Source organism: Letharia columbiana, assembly GCF_014066305.1.
Source record: "Letharia columbiana isolate WasteWater2 chromosome Unknown Sc0000009_s0, whole genome shotgun sequence".
Taxonomy (NCBI): Eukaryota; Fungi; Ascomycota; class Lecanoromycetes; order Lecanorales; family Parmeliaceae; genus Letharia; species Letharia columbiana.
In genome coordinates, this window is record NW_023501045.1 from 451,702 (window position 1) to 468,125 (window position 16,424).

A 16,424-nucleotide genomic window follows, 5' to 3' on the forward strand; every position below is an offset into this window, starting at 1 on the left:
TGTAAAGCTTTGTTTCAGTAGCTCGAGCTGCCAAGGGTTTATCTAACGGCGCATCCTCGATATCCTACTCCGCAGCTAGCCGTCTCTTGCCTTCTCTGCTTCTCAAGCCACGACAATGGCAAATGCAGATCCGCAACAGCTTGCAGATCCAATCTCCGGAAACTCACAAAACGCCTCACATGCTGGAGATATATCTGCATCACCACTGCATAAGAGGACCTATCAAGCCTGCGTATAGCCGACCTTGTCCACATCCCCCACGCTTGCTAATGTAGGCTTCCGCAGATTCCTTGCAGGAAGAGAAAAGTTCGCTGCGACCTAGGACCTGTTGATGAACCTCACGACCCTCCGTGTGTCAGATGTCGTCGCGAAGCCAAGGAATGCTACTTCTCCGCCACCAGGAGAAAACGGAAGGCCGACAGCGAGGATGGCCAATCTGCGGGAGACGGGCCACCAGACGAGGAGTTTGCGGCACACCTTGCCAGAAAAAAGAGTGTTAGGACTTCTGGCTCTTTCGATCAACAATCATTACCAAATGGCCAACAGTCGTTGACCTCGGGACCTCTACCTGCTACCTCACCTCTGGATGGATACGATCTACCCAGGCAGAGACCTCTCCAGCAAGACAGCCCTTACGCTACGAAAATACAGCTGGGTAAGGCCGCAGATGGCCAGGATCAGGAAGTCTCCAATGAAACTGCTGCCGCACTATTTCAGAGCCCTATCAACGTACCCGGCGATGCGTTGCATCTGCTCCTTAAAGCTTCCGATGAAAGCGAGCATATGCAGCGTAAAGATACAGCAAGCCTAGGAGAACGGTCGACAAACCAGTCCGTGCGAACTTCGAACATCATGCATGGCAGATACAATTCCGGGCCTTCGTCACACGGCCAAGCAGGGCAGAATTATCCTTTGAATATAGACCCAGCAATTTCAGGAAGCAACGCAGATGTTGACGACACTCCTATCCCAATAGAAGCGCTCAGACTGTGGTCGCGGCTGAGGTTCGTCCGTGCTGGATGGTTCACCGCCAAAGAAGCAATATCGTACATCGATTAGTACGCACGTCCCTTATTTGGCTCAAATAGGCTAGGCTGACATTCCCAGCTTCTACAAATGCCATTCGCCTCTTACCCCAATTAGTCTGCCGGCGTTCGATTCACATGCAGCCTATTCAAACCTTGTCAATGATGAGCCAATGCTTACAGTCACCGTGCTTACAATTGCTTCTCGATACATGGAACTCTCAGGCCCAGGGGGCAAGACTCGATCATTCATGATCCACGAGAGGCTATGGTCGTACCTGCAAAATATGATCACGCGCATGTTCTGGGGACAGGAGCAGTTCGGAGGAGGCTTTTGTGGCGCAGGTACCCGAAGACCAGGTCAGCCCAATTCTGGAAAGGGAGGACTGCGAACGCTTGGCACTATTGAGAGGTATTCGTTCTCAGTCTCGTTCTTCCTTTACCAGGTTAACTAATTCTTTAGCCTCCTTCTGTTGAACGAATTCCATCCTAGGTCCATGCATTTTCCGCCCAGGGACGATGACGATGACATCTTAGCTCCTGCAGATGAGGCTGATACTCCTGCGGATGAAAAAGCCCTATATTTGGGCTCCACGTGGAGCGAGCCAGCTGTACGATCAGACCGAATGTGCTGGAGCCTTATTGGAACGTCATACGTCCTAGCATATGAGCTCGGCATCTTCGGTACTTACTCCGACGGGGTTCTTTCTGTTGATGGAATAGTGAAACGGAAAGGTGGAGCGACTGAGTACAATAAACGAGCGGACAGAATTGAGCGAATGCTCTACGTTTTTGTTACGCAAGCAAGTGGCAGATTTGGGATTCCGAGCATGTATTCAGACCAGATCAACCAGTTCGCAATCGAGAGTGTGAAAGAAGGCTTTGTCTCAGGTATGTGTCCTGTTGGTGGGCTTTACAGCTGCGCTGATATGATGTCAGTGGACTCGACCATGCTCAAGGATCCTGTAGACAGGACTCAGCAAAGCTGGCTTGAGCTGATGATCATAATGAAAGACTGCAACGACCGGCTATTCTCGTCTAAAGATCAAACCACAAAGCTGGTCCAGACTGAAGCCTACATCGTAGAACTTCACCAACTTCAGCCTCTCCTTTATTCATGGCAAAAAAGGTTCAACGCTCTGGATCGTGAGTTACATATCTACGTAGACACCTTAGACCTGACTAACGGAGCACAGTCCCAGTATACCCCAGAGTCATCCTTTCGATCGAGTATCATTACATCAGTAAGTGTTTAAACGCCGATTATAATCAATTCCTCTCATTGACCTCTTACAGCTCTCTACATCAATTCCCTGGCGCTTCAAGCTGTGATGGAGCATTGGGCTGCGAAGGCCAATCCACTTCCCCAAGGCGAAAGCCCGCAGTCACCCGTTTCCACCATGTCCTCATCCTATGCAAGCGTCTACAATCGGAACGAGCCTTACATTCGAGAGGTAATTGATTCCTCGAGAACAGTCTTACGGCATGTGTTGGACGTTCTTCTCCCAGATGACCATCTCAAGCATGCTCCTGTGCGGACTTATTTCCGAATCATTTCCGCTGCTATGTTTCTTCTAAAGGTAAAGGAGCCCTTTCGCCCATTCGATTTGCCTTCGTCTCACAATTCCTTCAGACTTTCGCCCTCGGCGGGAAAGAGGACGAAGTAGCAGTATCGCTGCGCCTTTTGAAAGATACGGTCAAAGCCTTGCGTACCAGCGTAGTCGACGACGTTCATCTCTGCCTACGCATTGCCGATGTTCTCGAGAGCTTGATAAAAGCAATTAACACCCAATTTGTCAGACTACCTCCGGGGTCTCTATCTACCCCAGAGCAAGCAAAGCGTACCACCCATCTCAGTGAGCAGCAAGCCCACTTTGCTTCCGATGGGTATCAAACCGGCACAAAGAACTTTAACCCTTCTGATCGATTCCAATACGATGATAGACAAGGTCCGCTTGCAGGTATATCTCGCACCTACAATTCCCCTCACGACAGCAATATATCCATTATGCCGCCCATTGGGAACAACTATGCTTCCTTCAATCCCAACAACAATTTCGTCAACACTTTCACGCAGTCCCCTAACCAAAACCAACACCATAACCAGCCACAGCAACCCTTCTATTCAAACGGTGATGACCCCATGGCTTTCCCTTCGGACTGGCTCACACTTGATCTTCAACCACTGCTTGGGAATGACGGTATGGAAGGTGGGGATAACCCGTGGTTTGGCGCCTTCGGGCCCGAAACGCATAACAACCTTGAAGTGTTGGGTAAGCTGGTTAACGATAGTGGGTACAAAGGCGATGGGTTTGGGGAAGGCGCGATGGAGTTTTGAATCACATCCAAGACTTTGTCGCTTGCGGTATGTCTATATACATAAGGGATGGGAGGTCTGTGATCGAATGAGTTGATGTCCGAAAGACCCTTTACGGAGACATGAGTTATGATGTTGCGTCTTTGATTGGTTTTGGGGTAAATAGTCCGATACATGTCACATATTCATCCCTGGTCAATGCTCCTAGCTAAGATTCTATTGGTCAACACGCGTCGCACTTCCATAAGAGCGCCATCATCTTCATGACGGTCAAAAAAAAGTGTGTGGAGTTAAAAAGCCGGCCACCGGTCGTCGCTGTGATCAATTGACAACGCCTGCCTCGGTAAGGATACAGCGTTCATTTCCCGCTAACGCCAGGCAAGAGACCCTTCATCAGGTGGACCATCTCTCTCATCTCTCACACCATCATACCTTCCTCATACCCCCCCGCCAACCCCGGGACCTGCGCGCCTTCCAGATCCACATCCTCGACCCTCCCCCGACCCTCCCCCGTCTCCCTAACCAAATTCCCGAAATACTTCCTCGCAACTTCCGACTCTTTTTTAACCTTGACCCTCTCCTCCCTTTTCTCCCCCAGCGCTCTAACACTTTGCTGAAGCCCAGCGTGCAAGTTTTCGGCAGGGTAACGGAGGATTTTGCGGGTTTCGGTGGAGACGCGGGAGGCGTTGGTGTGGGTATAGTCCAAAGCGGACAGGGTGGAGGAGATGCGGCGGGAGAGGCGAGGAGGGAGTGTGGTGGGAATGGTGCGGAGGGTGTAGGTCGTTGCTAGAACCACTGTATCACAAGTCAGTCAGCGCGAGCTTCTGGGAAAGGAGGAGATGGGAGGGGGAAAGGGGACGTACCTGCTGCAATGAGACCCGGAACGATGAGTCTCCGCATATTCTGCGTTCCCATAACCCTAGCGGCGCCGACAGCTCCGTCTACCCAGCCAAACCCGCCCATCATGCGTCCACCCAGCACGCTTGCTACCGTCAAAGCCATGCCTGTACCTGCGACTTTTTCATTTTGTTCCCAGAGACTGCTAATGTCGAAGAAATCTGCAAACTCGATTTCGAAATCGACTTGTCTGGCTAGTAGGTCTCGTCTCTTTGTGAACATCCGATCCGAGTTGAAATTCAAGTCATTGTACTCGTCACCAAGATGTAGTACGCCTAGAGATTTGATGGTGTTGACGCTGCCAATTGTCTGATGCTTGGCCTTTTCTTCGCAAATTGAGACCGCTTGGGAAATCTGGTCGAGCATAGCCTGTTTAACATCTTCGGCGTATTGAAAGGCGCTCATAAGGCCAGGGTATGGGACACCGAGATCAGTGGCGGCAACCTGGGAAATGGCGTTGTTGATGATGGTGCGGGTGTTGTTGTAGATGTCTGAGCATGTCTCTTCGATTGTCTTGTCGACATCATCGCTGACTTCTGCGCGAGCTTTCTTCGATTTCTCGAAGGCTGGCTCGATCTCTTGAAGTTCTTGCCACACGCGGTCGAGCTCTGATTGGGCAACATCGCGATTAACGGTGGCTAGCAAATTGAGATCGGTGAGAACATTGAGGAGATAGGTTTTGGCAGGGGCGAGCTTCGACTTAGCACGCTTTTCGAGCACAAATCGTCGGAGTGAGCCTTCCAACTTCTCAAAATCCTGCAGCTTCTCCTTTTCCTTTCCTTTGTCCTTCCTCGGAGGCGATCCAGGCTCGCCATGCTTACCCAGCATCTCGTCATCGTCAGCCGGGGATGGGAAATCGTTCGAAGGGCCAGAACTGCTACCGCTGCCACCTCCGCCGCCGTCACCACCGGGAGGACCTGGACCAATTGCAGGCGCGACTGGAATTGCGTTACTTGAGACAAAGTGTACCAATTCGGAAGACTCTTTGAACGTCCTTGGACTCAAGTTTGCAACTTGCTCCAGGACCATGCGCTCACATCTGTCTTTGTCCCTGATATTGTCGAATCCATTGACCACAATGAAGATATACGCCTTCTCGTGTGCGGCGTTCCAGATGAACTCCTTGGCAGAGAGAGTGAAATGGTTGGCGGCGGAGACGACAAATACGACCACGTCAATTTCTTCTTGTCTCGCGAAAACCGCAGTCGTTTTCAGAGAATCTGAATTAAGACCAGGTGCGTCTATTATCGAAATGTCCACAACACCGTTGTTGAGTAACGATTCGTCAATCGTCCGGATGTCCTTAACGTAAACCTTACATTGTGTATACGTTTGATTGTCTGTGACGATTTTCTCTAGGTCTTGCAGAGGGTACACATCATAGGTGCTTTCGTCATTCCGATTGTACGTGGCGTCCTTGTGCACTGCATGCGCCTCCTCTAGATTGCCATTCTCCTTCGCGTCCAAGACCTCGCAGAAAATGCTCGTACACGGTTGCTGATCTTCCGGTAGGATCTTCCTTCTCAGCAGCGCGTTACAGAATGTCGATTTACCGGCATTCAAGTCACCTGTGACTAGGACTTTGCTGGAGGTATCCTCGATCCGATCCCGCAGCCGTAACAAATGCCTTATACTCTGATTTATTCTCCCATCCAATAAAGATGCTATTGACTCTTTCTTCATGGAATGTGCAATCTCCGCCTGCGTGAATCCTTGGACATTCATGTTCAACTTCAGTACCGAGAAGTCCTGTGCTGATTGAGGTGTGATAAGTCTTTCTGGCTCTTGAGGCTTCCGGGCTTCAGCTGCAGAACTCGACTCTGCGGTCGATTCTTCGCCAAGGGAAGTGGCAGCCCTGCGTGGAGCACCAGGTCGTAGAGGGACATTGTCTTTTCCTTTGTGGATGTCTCCACCAGCGACGGTTGATTGAGTATGTGCGAAGCCGGGTCTAGGATCTGACTTTGGCTTTTGGGGCTCTCGTACAGAAGGGTATTGCGCAGGCCATTTCGAGTTCATCTGCTGTAGACCCGTAAGGGTCTCCACCGTCTTCGTAATCTGGCGACCGAGCGCAGCGCGATTTTGGTTGTAGTATAGCTGGTGGACATGACTGGCCATTATCCTCCTATCTTTGTCTGCATCTGGATTCGTCTCGTCAGGTATTCTCGAAGTAAATTCTGGTGTGGGTTGATCTGATGTTAGTCCTGGATGCCACCCTTTGCTACCATCATTAGTATAGCTGTCGCCAGCAATACTTGATCCATAGCCTGAGTCGTGGTCGAGTGTCGACATTAATGCTGCCGCGCTGGCTGAAGTCGACCCATTGCCCACTGTCATATAACGCGGCGTCCGTGGATGAGGAGATGAGGGAGTAGGTGAGGAGCGACTGGAGGAAGAGCCAGCGGAGCCATCGCGAGGATGGTGGTCCTGACTCATGATCAGGAATATATCAAAGCGGTAAGGAAGACGTGAGGCTCAAAAAAATCGGTAGGTGGTGATGGAAAGAGTTCATTGTTGGTAATTGCTTGCGAAAATGATTCGCCGCCGTCCTTCGAATGGCATGTTCCGCCGCTAGCGCCTTTTTAGAAAGCAGCGTCATCCGGCCGCGGTCTATCAAGCTTCAACAGCTTCGTAAGGCAGCAAGCTCATAGTGTACTTCTGTTCAATTGAACTACTTCTTTTTTTCCCTTATTCCTCTTCAATCCTCCCCGTCCGTCTCCTCCCAGCAACAGTTTTTGTCCGCCAACATGAATGTAAGTAGCCCCCCTCCTAACCCCCCGCTCAACTCTAAAGCTCACAGCTAATCTCTCTGCCAGATCGTCGAATGGGCCTTCGGGAAGCGTATGACGCCGGCAGAAAGACTACGCAAACACCAGAGAGCTCTAGAGAAGACACAAAGAGAGCTCGACCGTGAGAGAGTAAAGCTCGAGAATCAAGAGAAGAAGCTCGTTCAAGACATAAAGAAGAGCGCAAAGAATGGGCAAATGGGAGCCTGTAAAATCCAAGCAAAAGATCTGGTCAGGACGAGGAGGTATGTACCTCAACGTTCCCTCTGATATCTCTGCCTGTAATGGTTCAGACGGTTTTCGAGACGCCGTCGGAAGTTAACCTTCTCCCTCCCATCCTAGATACATACAAAAATTCTACTCCATGCGCACCCAACTACAAGCTATATCCCTCCGCATCCAGACCGTGCGCTCCAACGAACAAATGATGCAAAGCATGAAAGGCGCCACCTCCCTCCTCGGATCCATGAACCGGCAAATGAACCTCCCTGCTCTACAACGTATAGCCATGGAATTCGAAAAGGAAAACGACATCATGGATCAGAGACAAGAGATGATGGACGATGCGATAGACGACGTGACCGGGTTAGAGGATGAGGAGGAAGGAGAGGAGGTGGTGAAGGAGCTACTTGATGAGATTGGGGTGGATTTGGGCCAGGCGGTATGCGTACTCCTAGAATGGGATCCAGGGAGCAGGTATCTGGGCTTTGAGACAGGGCCGATGGCTGATTTACTTTTTTAATGCAGATGGGCGAAACACCCTCCGGCCTCCGGAAGACCGCAGTCTCAGACGGCCGAGTCGCAGAAGCTATAGGCGGTGGAGGAGGAGGAGGAGGAGGAGGACCAGGTGGCGGTGGAGGTGGAACAGACGATGATGATCTCCAAGCTCGATTGGATAGTCTACGGCGATAGTATGGCAGGTTAAAAACATGGGAGACGATTGCATGTAATGAGCATTCAAGGCTAAGGGGGAAGGCCAATTCGGGATTCAAGAAACGCACTTGTGAGCATAATTGCTCTAGCGTTTGAGGCCCCTAAGACGGCCTCTTCTGTCTCGCTCGAAAGTTCCGGCATCGAGATGCCAGAAGAGACCTCTCACAGCGTAGCCAATAGTTCTCTCCGTCCATTGAGTCCCTCTGCACGGTTCGGCGAGTGGTAATCCTGAATCCCGACAGTGAGTGAGCTTGGGTTTACTCGTTTAGGGACGAGTATTTCCAAAACCATCGCACGGGTATCATCCATCTACGCCACTCCTTCTATCATCTTTCTCGTAAAGTCCAAGAACTCCTGGCCAGAGACGCATGTCTTCCACTATCGTGGGACCCACCTCATCAGTTCAAACCTCATACTAAGCGTCACTTCTCAACAACAACAGGCTTCTCCCCAGCCTTCTGCCCATCGCCTAATTCCACGTCTTCCAACCCCTTGCTCGCCGTCGCCTTCAGAGGCGTACTCTCCTCATACCACGCACTCTTTTCGGGCCCCACCCAATTCGCAACCAACACCTTCGCCCTCTCACACAGCGCAAAATATCCACTATTCCCACTCGCGCCGAACATATTCATACGAGCCTGCATCTCATCGCTCGCCTTGTCGTTCTTTGCTTCCTCGAAGAACTTCCTATTTCTTTCGCTTTTGGGGCTGGTGCAAAAAGTCCTGCCGTTCGGAGCCATGCCTTCGACAGCGCCGATTTCGACGAAACCGCCGGCGAGTGGGGTGCCTGATTTCTTTTGCTGAGAAGCACCCTTTCCGAGGCCGGTGATGAGGTCTGCGAAGCCGATGCCTCGCTCCTTATTCAGCTTGGCTATACTCTCCAGCCGGCTTTTCAGTTCTTTCCCCTTAGCCAGACGTCCCACGAACTCAAGATGAGACCCAATGAAGGACCAGCCTTCAATAATTGTATCCCTCTTCAAATACGCCGCCGCCCCTCCAGCAGCGACTGCCCCGGCGGCACCTGCAAACCTAGGATACTTTTCCCATTTCTGCCAAGCCGGTACGGTCGCTGCATCGCCAGTGGCATTCGTCATTGAAGCGGACATGGCGTCGGCACCTTGTGTCAGCAACTTCCGACTTGCCTGTTGCTGCTGTGGTGATTTAGGGGTGTTCTTATTGTTGGAGGAGCCATATCCGAGGACGCCAGCAACTTCGGAGATTGCACTATAGGCGGTCGAAGCATTCTTGTAATGCTGTTCAGCACCGTGGGCGACGGCACCCAGAGAGATGCCGAGGTAGGGATTATCGAAGGCGAGCAGACCCTGGATATAACGGAACATGAACGATGAGCCGTCAGGGCGGGGAGTCGAAGGGCGATAACCCTTCTGCGGCTGCGGAGTGGAAGGACGTGATGCTTTCTGTGTATTTGTCTGTGCAGGTTTTGACGTTGTCTTCTGAGTTTGTGCGGAGGTGGACGGAAGAGGATCAGTCGGGTCCGACATTATGGTAAGGAGGGTTTCCGCTGCAACTATGCCGCCCATAGAGTGCCCGATCAAGATTGTATTCAGAATAACACTCTCAAACCAGACCTTGCGCAGATCGAAGGAAGAAGTCAAAGGGATCAAGACTACACCAAGCTCAATTTAGAACACCAAGTGCTGCGGGCGATAGACGGAGACAGATGTATACAATTCGAGAAGCGAATAGATCCTCTCAAACCTGAGGAGATTGCGCTCAGGCTGGAATTACACGCTCAAAAGAAGGCTTCAACCCACACTAATCGACGCAAGAAGACGTCAAACAATCAAAGCATCAGAGCGAGCACGAGTCCCAGTGAAGCTCTGGAGGGAATGCGACTTATAGATTACCATGCTTCAGAAACTGTTGGAGAAACGCGACTCGCAAATTACTAGGCTTCAGTCTGAGGATAATACTCTCAAACAAGACAGTTCAAAATTTCTAGAGATACTACAAAGTCTTCAAAGGGGTTATGAAGAACACTTGAAGCGACGCGACTTGGAGTTTTAGGACAAACCTGGGAAGCCGCCGAAGGTATCGTCACCGCCCTGCTCTCAATCACTGAAAGCCTGAATCAGTAGGTACAGTTATGGAGATACCTTAAAGCCATCTGTGAAGCAAAGGAGTAAAGTCTTGTGCATGCTGTGCGGCGACCTGCATTGTTGGCGTGGGAGAGGTTGTTGCTTGGCGTCGAAGTTGCAGTTGCGTCATCCCGCAGCGCTTACGGTGATTGGCCCGATTTTCGCGCTTATGCACCGCAGATTTTATGTTTTGCAGTGGGTGATTGGGTGAGTGGTTTGTAGACTTGGGGGAACAGGAATTTCTCTGGTCAAAGAAGCGAAGGTGCTGTTGACCGGAGGAGCAAGAAAATGTAAACTTGGGATCAACAGGAGAGGCAACCCACTCAGACATAGAAAGCCATGCCGCCATCCTAGACATTCCAATTGGTGGCTCAAGATTATCTAGGCAGAGATCTCTGGTTTTCTCCACGAAAACGTCGTAGTCGCTGAAACACAGCACGAGGTCTTGGGACAATGGAGCTCGGCTTCTCTCTAGCCCAGATCCACCTCACCTTGTCCCAGAGCCATGGTTGAGACCCGTGTAGACATCGGCCCTTTTCAAGGAGGCTCTGCATCAGGAATTGGAAAATATGAGTGTCTCTCTATTTACAAGCTGGTTAGAGATGCTAGGATTTCGAATAGTAGCCGAATCCACCAAAATAACGCCGTGGCACGCTCTGTTAAAGCTGGCAGCTCGCTGCAATGCCAAAATGCTATTGTTGTCCCGGGTGAAGCGCCACGCTATGCAAGTATAAATGACCTCAAAAAAATGCAAGACCGTGTCGAGACGATTTGAGCAAGCACTTTGCTCAAGCCAAGAGCACGGATAGAAAAAATAACGCTTGACCGATGGTGCCTTATGAGGCAAAATTCGGTTGGGGAAGGTAATTCTGATCATGCATGTGATGCGCCTGCGACCAGGTCTCGAAGGGCAGACATGGCAAGACGCCTCGTCTCTGCTCGCTGATAGGTTTTCCTAGTGGCTGATAGTGCATTTGATCGTATGAGACGTTTTGAGGTTGATTTTGTAGAGACGCTGATGGTGGTGGAACCAATAGCGTATTTACACGTCGAATAGGTTTGTATGGCGAACTCCTTGGTGCTGGGAATCCCGAAGGTGAGAGACCATTTGGCGTCTGCGCATTTTGAGGAAAGTGGAAAGAGGTTGGTGAAGGAGTTGAGGGGCCAGTGGCGTACGGAGACTGCCTATTGGGCTGCCCAGTCAAGGGGGAACCACTTCTCGCACTGCCAGTCTGGCTAAAGTAGGTTGAAGACTGAAGTGACGGCAGCGTACCATTTTGCGGCCAGCGATTGGGCCCGGGGAAGACAGTCGACATTGCCCTTCCTGAAGGCATTGGCAGCTGTGCTGGGGACGAGCCATGCTGGCTTGCTGTGGATATTGAAAGATTCGGCATTGGTAGCCTTGGTACAGGTGGAGTGGTGTTCTTCACCGTAGAGGGAGTCAAAGTCGTGCTTGAAGCTGCCGAAGGATTCAACGAAGACAGCCTCTTTGCCGGTGGTTCCAAGCTGTGGTCTTCAAGGCTTCGTTTTCGTGACCAGGGTTTCAGGTCAACGTCCGGCATTGGCAACGCAGGCGAAGGTATGTTGGGTGCGAGGTATGGAGGTACGGATAGTGGATGAGGGAGTGCTGGATGCCCTGGTGATGGGTTTGTCATGAACGGCGGCGAAGTGTTCTGTGACGCTGGGGGCGATGGAAGATGTGGGTGTCCACTGAACTGGGGCGTTGGTAGAGGCATATTGCGAGCCATGTTCTCAATTCGGAAACGAGATGCCTTGTCATAGTAGTCAGAGAAGTTGCCGAGCTTCACATGCCATGCCTTCCATTCTTCCTCAGAGGCAAATAAAGTGTATCTCATATTGCTCAAGAACTCCACCTCCATAACGTGGATTTCCTGGACAGAAATGCCTGATACTTCTGCCCAAGTCTTGTTGGTGTATGTATTGTCGTCCAGAACTGCAAATTTGTCAGCCTTTGTACAGTAAACTGCATTGAGAGCAAAGCGGATGTACATTTGTTTCCTAGCATCAATGCAACGGTTAGAAGCCTGAATTCGCTCCCAACCTTTCCCTTCACTCCAGGATTGAACTTCTTCAGCCGGTAAATGAACATCAAAGCCAGAAGGATAACATTCTGAGAGACCTGAGTCATCGAAAGGATGGTCGTCACCCATTTTCGAAACCCTGTGGTAGGCATTGCCTCAGATACGAGTAGACCTGTTGGGTTAGGGACATATGGTGCATCTTCGACCAAACGGAGGGTAGAATAGGACTCGAACCAGAAAAAGCAGGTTATCTGGGCACTGTCAGTATAAACGACTACGGGGAACAAGAAGGTCGATTGTCTCACCTGGGCTGCGAATTCAGGCAAGCTGCCTTTGCTGTCATTGATCGATGCAGGTATTTGAAGGTGGGAAGCGATGGAGTTGCTGTCGTTCGATGCCCTTCGTCGAGCCGTTTGCTCATTCTGCGCCGCATGATCCTTCTTAGGTAGCACCGGACTTTGGGGCCGGGTTGCAGAGTAGTAAGAATTGTAGAAAGGCTGACGGTTGCTGGATTGCTTTGAGTTGTCGAGGGTAGTAAGAGATGTCTGGTAGGGAGGAGCATTTGATGCAACGACTGGCACACGCTTATATTGTGTTCCTTCAGCATTCGATGCTAATAGTGGATTGCCGTTCATGCCATTCATGTCTCTTGGTGGGGTGCGGAGTCCGTGTTCGTTGCCTGGAAGCTCACACCCCCTCACACTTTCCGGAAAGTAGTGGCTGCACGGCAGATGTGACTTCTGTCCAGCTCTTGATGCAGCGTTGCCCTTGCTCCAATCCCAATCGAAGTCTCGTCGTGGTGGAAAGGGAGGGAGGATACTATTCAGATTGGTACGTTCCGACAAATGTGTTGAAGGCATGGAGGGAGGACGCTGCAGGCGTAGCATTGGAGCAGCTCTTGGGGATGAGAAGTCGTTAGAGGAGGGGTTGAGAGGGGTGACTCCGGCTTTGAGGGTTGATGGTGGCGTGATTGTTTTGTGTGATGTCTTTTGGCGTGGGTATTCATGAACGTGCTGAGAGGGGGTGTAAGTCTGACCGCAGCCCAGCTCAGCTGTGAAGCCTTGGTGTAGGCAAGGGCGGTTGGAGTGAAGGGCAAAAGGAGAGAGGTTAATGAGATGGAAAAGACGACGAATGCGGTGGCTTGGTGGCCATGAGCCTCATTGACAGGAGCAATGAAGCTTTTTTCAACTGTCTTTTCCCTTTTGTTGTGGTTCAGAATAAGGGAGAATGAGAGCTAGTGATGAATTTGGAAGTATCCATGTAGAAATGACCTAGTAGGGGAGGTGTGTCGTACAAGGACGGATTAATAAAAAGTGCATATCCCGGGAGACGCACCAGAGGCGTTTGGAGAATGGAATTAAGAGAGGGTAGTAAGGTCAAAAGACTGATTAAGGGAATGAAAGGATGATGATGTGTTGCTCATCCGGCACAATATGAGAGCGGTTTCAATCAAGGTTCTTCCAAATGTTCCAAGCTTAAAAGGGGGAGGCTGATGATCATTGATCCCTCTTGGTGTAAATTCGAGTGTGGTCTGGGACCTCTTTCTTGGGAGCAAGCAGAGGAGTTTGGGGCGAGAGAAAAGTGTGTTTCCGGGTGATTGAAGCTTTCAATAGTGTGCTAGAGCCACCAAAGCGGATAATGAAGGGATTAAGATGATTACTGCCTAGTGTGTAGAGTGAATATGCATCCCATTGCACAAAGGGTAGCAAGGGCGACCGAGCTATGTATCAGACCCAATGACACGAGCCATCGTGTACCGAACGCGGCGTGCCGCGGTGGAGGTGTCAATCTGAACACGCAATATTAATAAGTGGTGGTTAATAAAAGAAAGGGCCCTTGCAAAGAAATCGGGGGGGGGTGTTGTCTACGGTACAGTCTCGGCTTTGAATCAAGGAGCCTTGTTGCTTTTTACACGATGTCTGATGCTAGCAGCTAAGCGGAAGTGTTGCGTTTGGCTCTTTGGCTCTTTGGGCTGCCCGGGGTTGCCAAAGGCATAGCCGGTCTAAACTACATCAGGTAAGGTGGCTACCGGTCCACTGCCGCCAGACAAGCAAAAGTGATTCAGTGAAAGGCAAAGTGGCAGATGGCGGCAGCTGATTGGCGTTTTTGTTTGCACTCATATCCGAGTGATGACTGATGAGAGGCTACAGAGGAGGGAAGTAGAGTAGTGGTCTAGAGGAAGCAGGAGACAGGTGGGGGTGGGTGGAAGCGAGGTTGCGAAAATCAAAAAAAAAATGGTGCCTGCTGTGTCAGAGTTGGTGATCTCGTACGGTCGTATCGCTAGGTACATCAGGATTGAAGGACTACGAGACGACCGCGACTAGAGTTGTAGATTACCTATTGTTATCATTACCGTGTTATTATTATAGTCTCTGCATAGAGCACGGGAGAAGCGAAGCAAGCAAGCAAGCAAGCAAGCAAGCCTGCATCCCATGTCATCCCCGTGATTTTAGATAATAGCGCCCAAATGAAGTCGGTTGATAGGCATCAAACATTCAGCTTCCAACTCCTGGTCTCATGTAATGTAGGGGGCATGACGCAGGCTGCAAGGCGAAGACGCGAAGAGAGATCTGGATCTTTTTCCGGGATCAACATCAAAGGACTGCGGGAAAATCAATGTACCAGCTGATGCTGGTTTGAAAGGAATGCAGGCTTGGGCCATGGCATTAATTCGCTAGCAAGTGCTTTGGTAAAATCGTATGAAATGTGTGTGAGATTTGGGCGCGGAAGCAGCGCTGATTGGCGAATCAAAATCCCTGTTCGGCCCCCCCCAGGCTACCCACTTGTCTTCAGGACTCCAACTTTTAGCCTCTCCCCCATCTCTTCCTTCCAGGCTTCCCGCTTCCAAAAAATCAAGATAGTAGAGAGAAAAGCACCTCATGCCGTCGAAATAATTCGATCCACTAAAATATACTACTCTGGCTAACTGACTTCATGCCGGTGGCGGTCATCGGGTCTTTGTCTCAAGCAAATGTCTTACCAAAGACTTTGGTTGGTTCTAAAGCTAATAAACTTATGCTGCCTCATGCTGCCGAGAATACCACGCATCTGTGGCCAAGCCCCATCATCTGAGCGGTCCTCGTTCGGCACAACTCAAAAGTCTCGTATGCACGAGCGGTGTTACTCTACGTACAACAAAGCCTACCGCGTGGCATGCGACGTTTGACAAACTCGCAATCCTCCCTGGCGCAGCAATAAAGAGCGGCGGTGGGGATCAATAATACGCTAGGCTGTTGGAAATCCGAAGCACACTGCAGTAAGCAAGTGCCAGCCGAAGGAACTAGGGATCAACGGTCCTGTTGTGTTAATTGGGGCCGTGATGATACAAACATGGATGGGAAGACGTTTAGATGAGGTGTCAAGAAGCGACGAGTGTTAGCCTGTTTGTTACAAGCTGACTTGATCCTACATGTCACTCGTGACGAGAGGCGTGTCGCTTTTGGGGGGGGGGGAAGGGGGGTCGTCATCATCAATCTGCTGTCTCCGTCCTCGATGTGCTGTACCGACGAAGGGAGAAGAAGTGCACCGAAACCGATGCAGCCGACGGCGATACTGCAAGCAGACTAATCGGAAGAGCAGGGAAGGTGGGACGTCTCAGCGGCAGTGGCCTTGCAATCAGTAAACGCCCGTCCATCTAGGCCCCAATCAAAGTGTATCATGGGTGATGGAGTTGCGGAACAAAGTTGGATGGTACGAGGCTAAAAGAAGGCGAAGAACGATTGAGGCCACGACAGCATGTTCCCAAGTTCCAGGCGTGCCAGGGATGATCATTTTCTTTTGCGAAGGCCAAGAGGGGCATGCGTGGATGATGATCCCTGGGTCAGCTGGAAGATGGCTCAGACCGATGATGAATTGCATTAATCGAGGCAGTCACGAGAAAAGCCGAAAGGTCCGACTGCGATACGAAAGGCTACGCTGGCCTCGGGTATGTTTTTTTGTTTTTCTCTAACTATGGTTTTTTCCGTCTTCTTCATCTTCTTCTTTCCGCGGCGGTCGGATCTGGTGGTGTTCGGGCGAGGCCAAAACCTGCAGAGTTTCCCACTCTTGCGAAAAGTACCGCTGACTAGTGCGGTGAGTGAGATTGATTTGAAAATTTAGAGTACCGTCGGTAGGAATGTGCGCTTTATCGCTCTGCTGAGGGGTTGAGGGACAGGACAGGTGTAAATAATGTGGAGGTGAATTGTAATTGATTGGTGTTGAAAGGGGGGGGAGAGGCTGGGGCTAGAGTGAAGTAGGCTATGGGGGGTCTCCAAGTAGGCCGGGTGCATGCTGCAAGGCTGCACAGTCCTGAAAGTCCTAAAAGTCCCTTGGTGCCAAAATTGCCCCTC

The 16,424-nt window shown here is 50.8% G+C and overlaps 5 protein-coding genes across 5 annotated transcripts; 2 read left to right on the forward strand and 3 right to left on the reverse strand.

The window, feature by feature from the left end:
- Window positions 1-115: 115 nt before the first annotated feature.
- HO173_003606 (uncharacterized protein) lies at window positions 116-3,363 on the forward strand (the record flags this gene model as incomplete). The annotated part of the gene is made up of 8 exons (XM_037305531.1): window positions 116-232; window positions 286-1,058; window positions 1,108-1,437; window positions 1,489-1,916; window positions 1,965-2,171; window positions 2,222-2,269; window positions 2,322-2,605; window positions 2,659-3,363. 8 exons carry the CDS (start codon window positions 116-118, stop codon window positions 3,361-3,363), a joined length of 2,892 nt encoding a protein of 963 aa, XP_037167633.1.
- A 397-nt stretch (window positions 3,364-3,760) lies between these two features.
- On the reverse strand, window positions 3,761-6,672 carry HO173_003607 (uncharacterized protein; the record flags this gene model as incomplete). The annotated part of the gene is made up of 2 exons (XM_037305532.1): window positions 3,761-4,137; window positions 4,206-6,672. The coding sequence occupies 2 exons, from the start codon at window positions 6,670-6,672 to the stop codon at window positions 3,761-3,763; spliced, it is 2,844 nt and encodes a 947-aa protein (XP_037167634.1).
- Window positions 6,673-6,983: 311 nt separating this feature from the next.
- On the forward strand, window positions 6,984-7,934 carry HO173_003608 (uncharacterized protein; the record flags this gene model as incomplete). The annotated part of the gene is made up of 4 exons (XM_037305533.1): window positions 6,984-6,989; window positions 7,053-7,267; window positions 7,365-7,683; window positions 7,770-7,934. 4 exons carry the CDS (start codon window positions 6,984-6,986, stop codon window positions 7,932-7,934), a joined length of 705 nt encoding a protein of 234 aa, XP_037167635.1.
- A 443-nt stretch (window positions 7,935-8,377) lies between these two features.
- HO173_003609 (uncharacterized protein) lies at window positions 8,378-10,561 on the reverse strand (the record flags this gene model as incomplete). Its single annotated transcript, XM_037305534.1, has 2 exons — window positions 8,378-9,582; window positions 10,546-10,561. 2 exons carry the CDS (start codon window positions 10,559-10,561, stop codon window positions 8,378-8,380), a joined length of 1,221 nt encoding a protein of 406 aa, XP_037167636.1.
- Window positions 10,562-10,890: 329 nt separating this feature from the next.
- Window positions 10,891-12,740, reverse strand: HO173_003610 (uncharacterized protein; the record flags this gene model as incomplete). The annotated part of the gene is made up of 3 exons (XM_037305535.1): window positions 10,891-12,008; window positions 12,065-12,347; window positions 12,402-12,740. The coding sequence occupies 3 exons, from the start codon at window positions 12,738-12,740 to the stop codon at window positions 10,891-10,893; spliced, it is 1,740 nt and encodes a 579-aa protein (XP_037167637.1).
- Window positions 12,741-16,424: the final 3,684 nt, after the last annotated feature.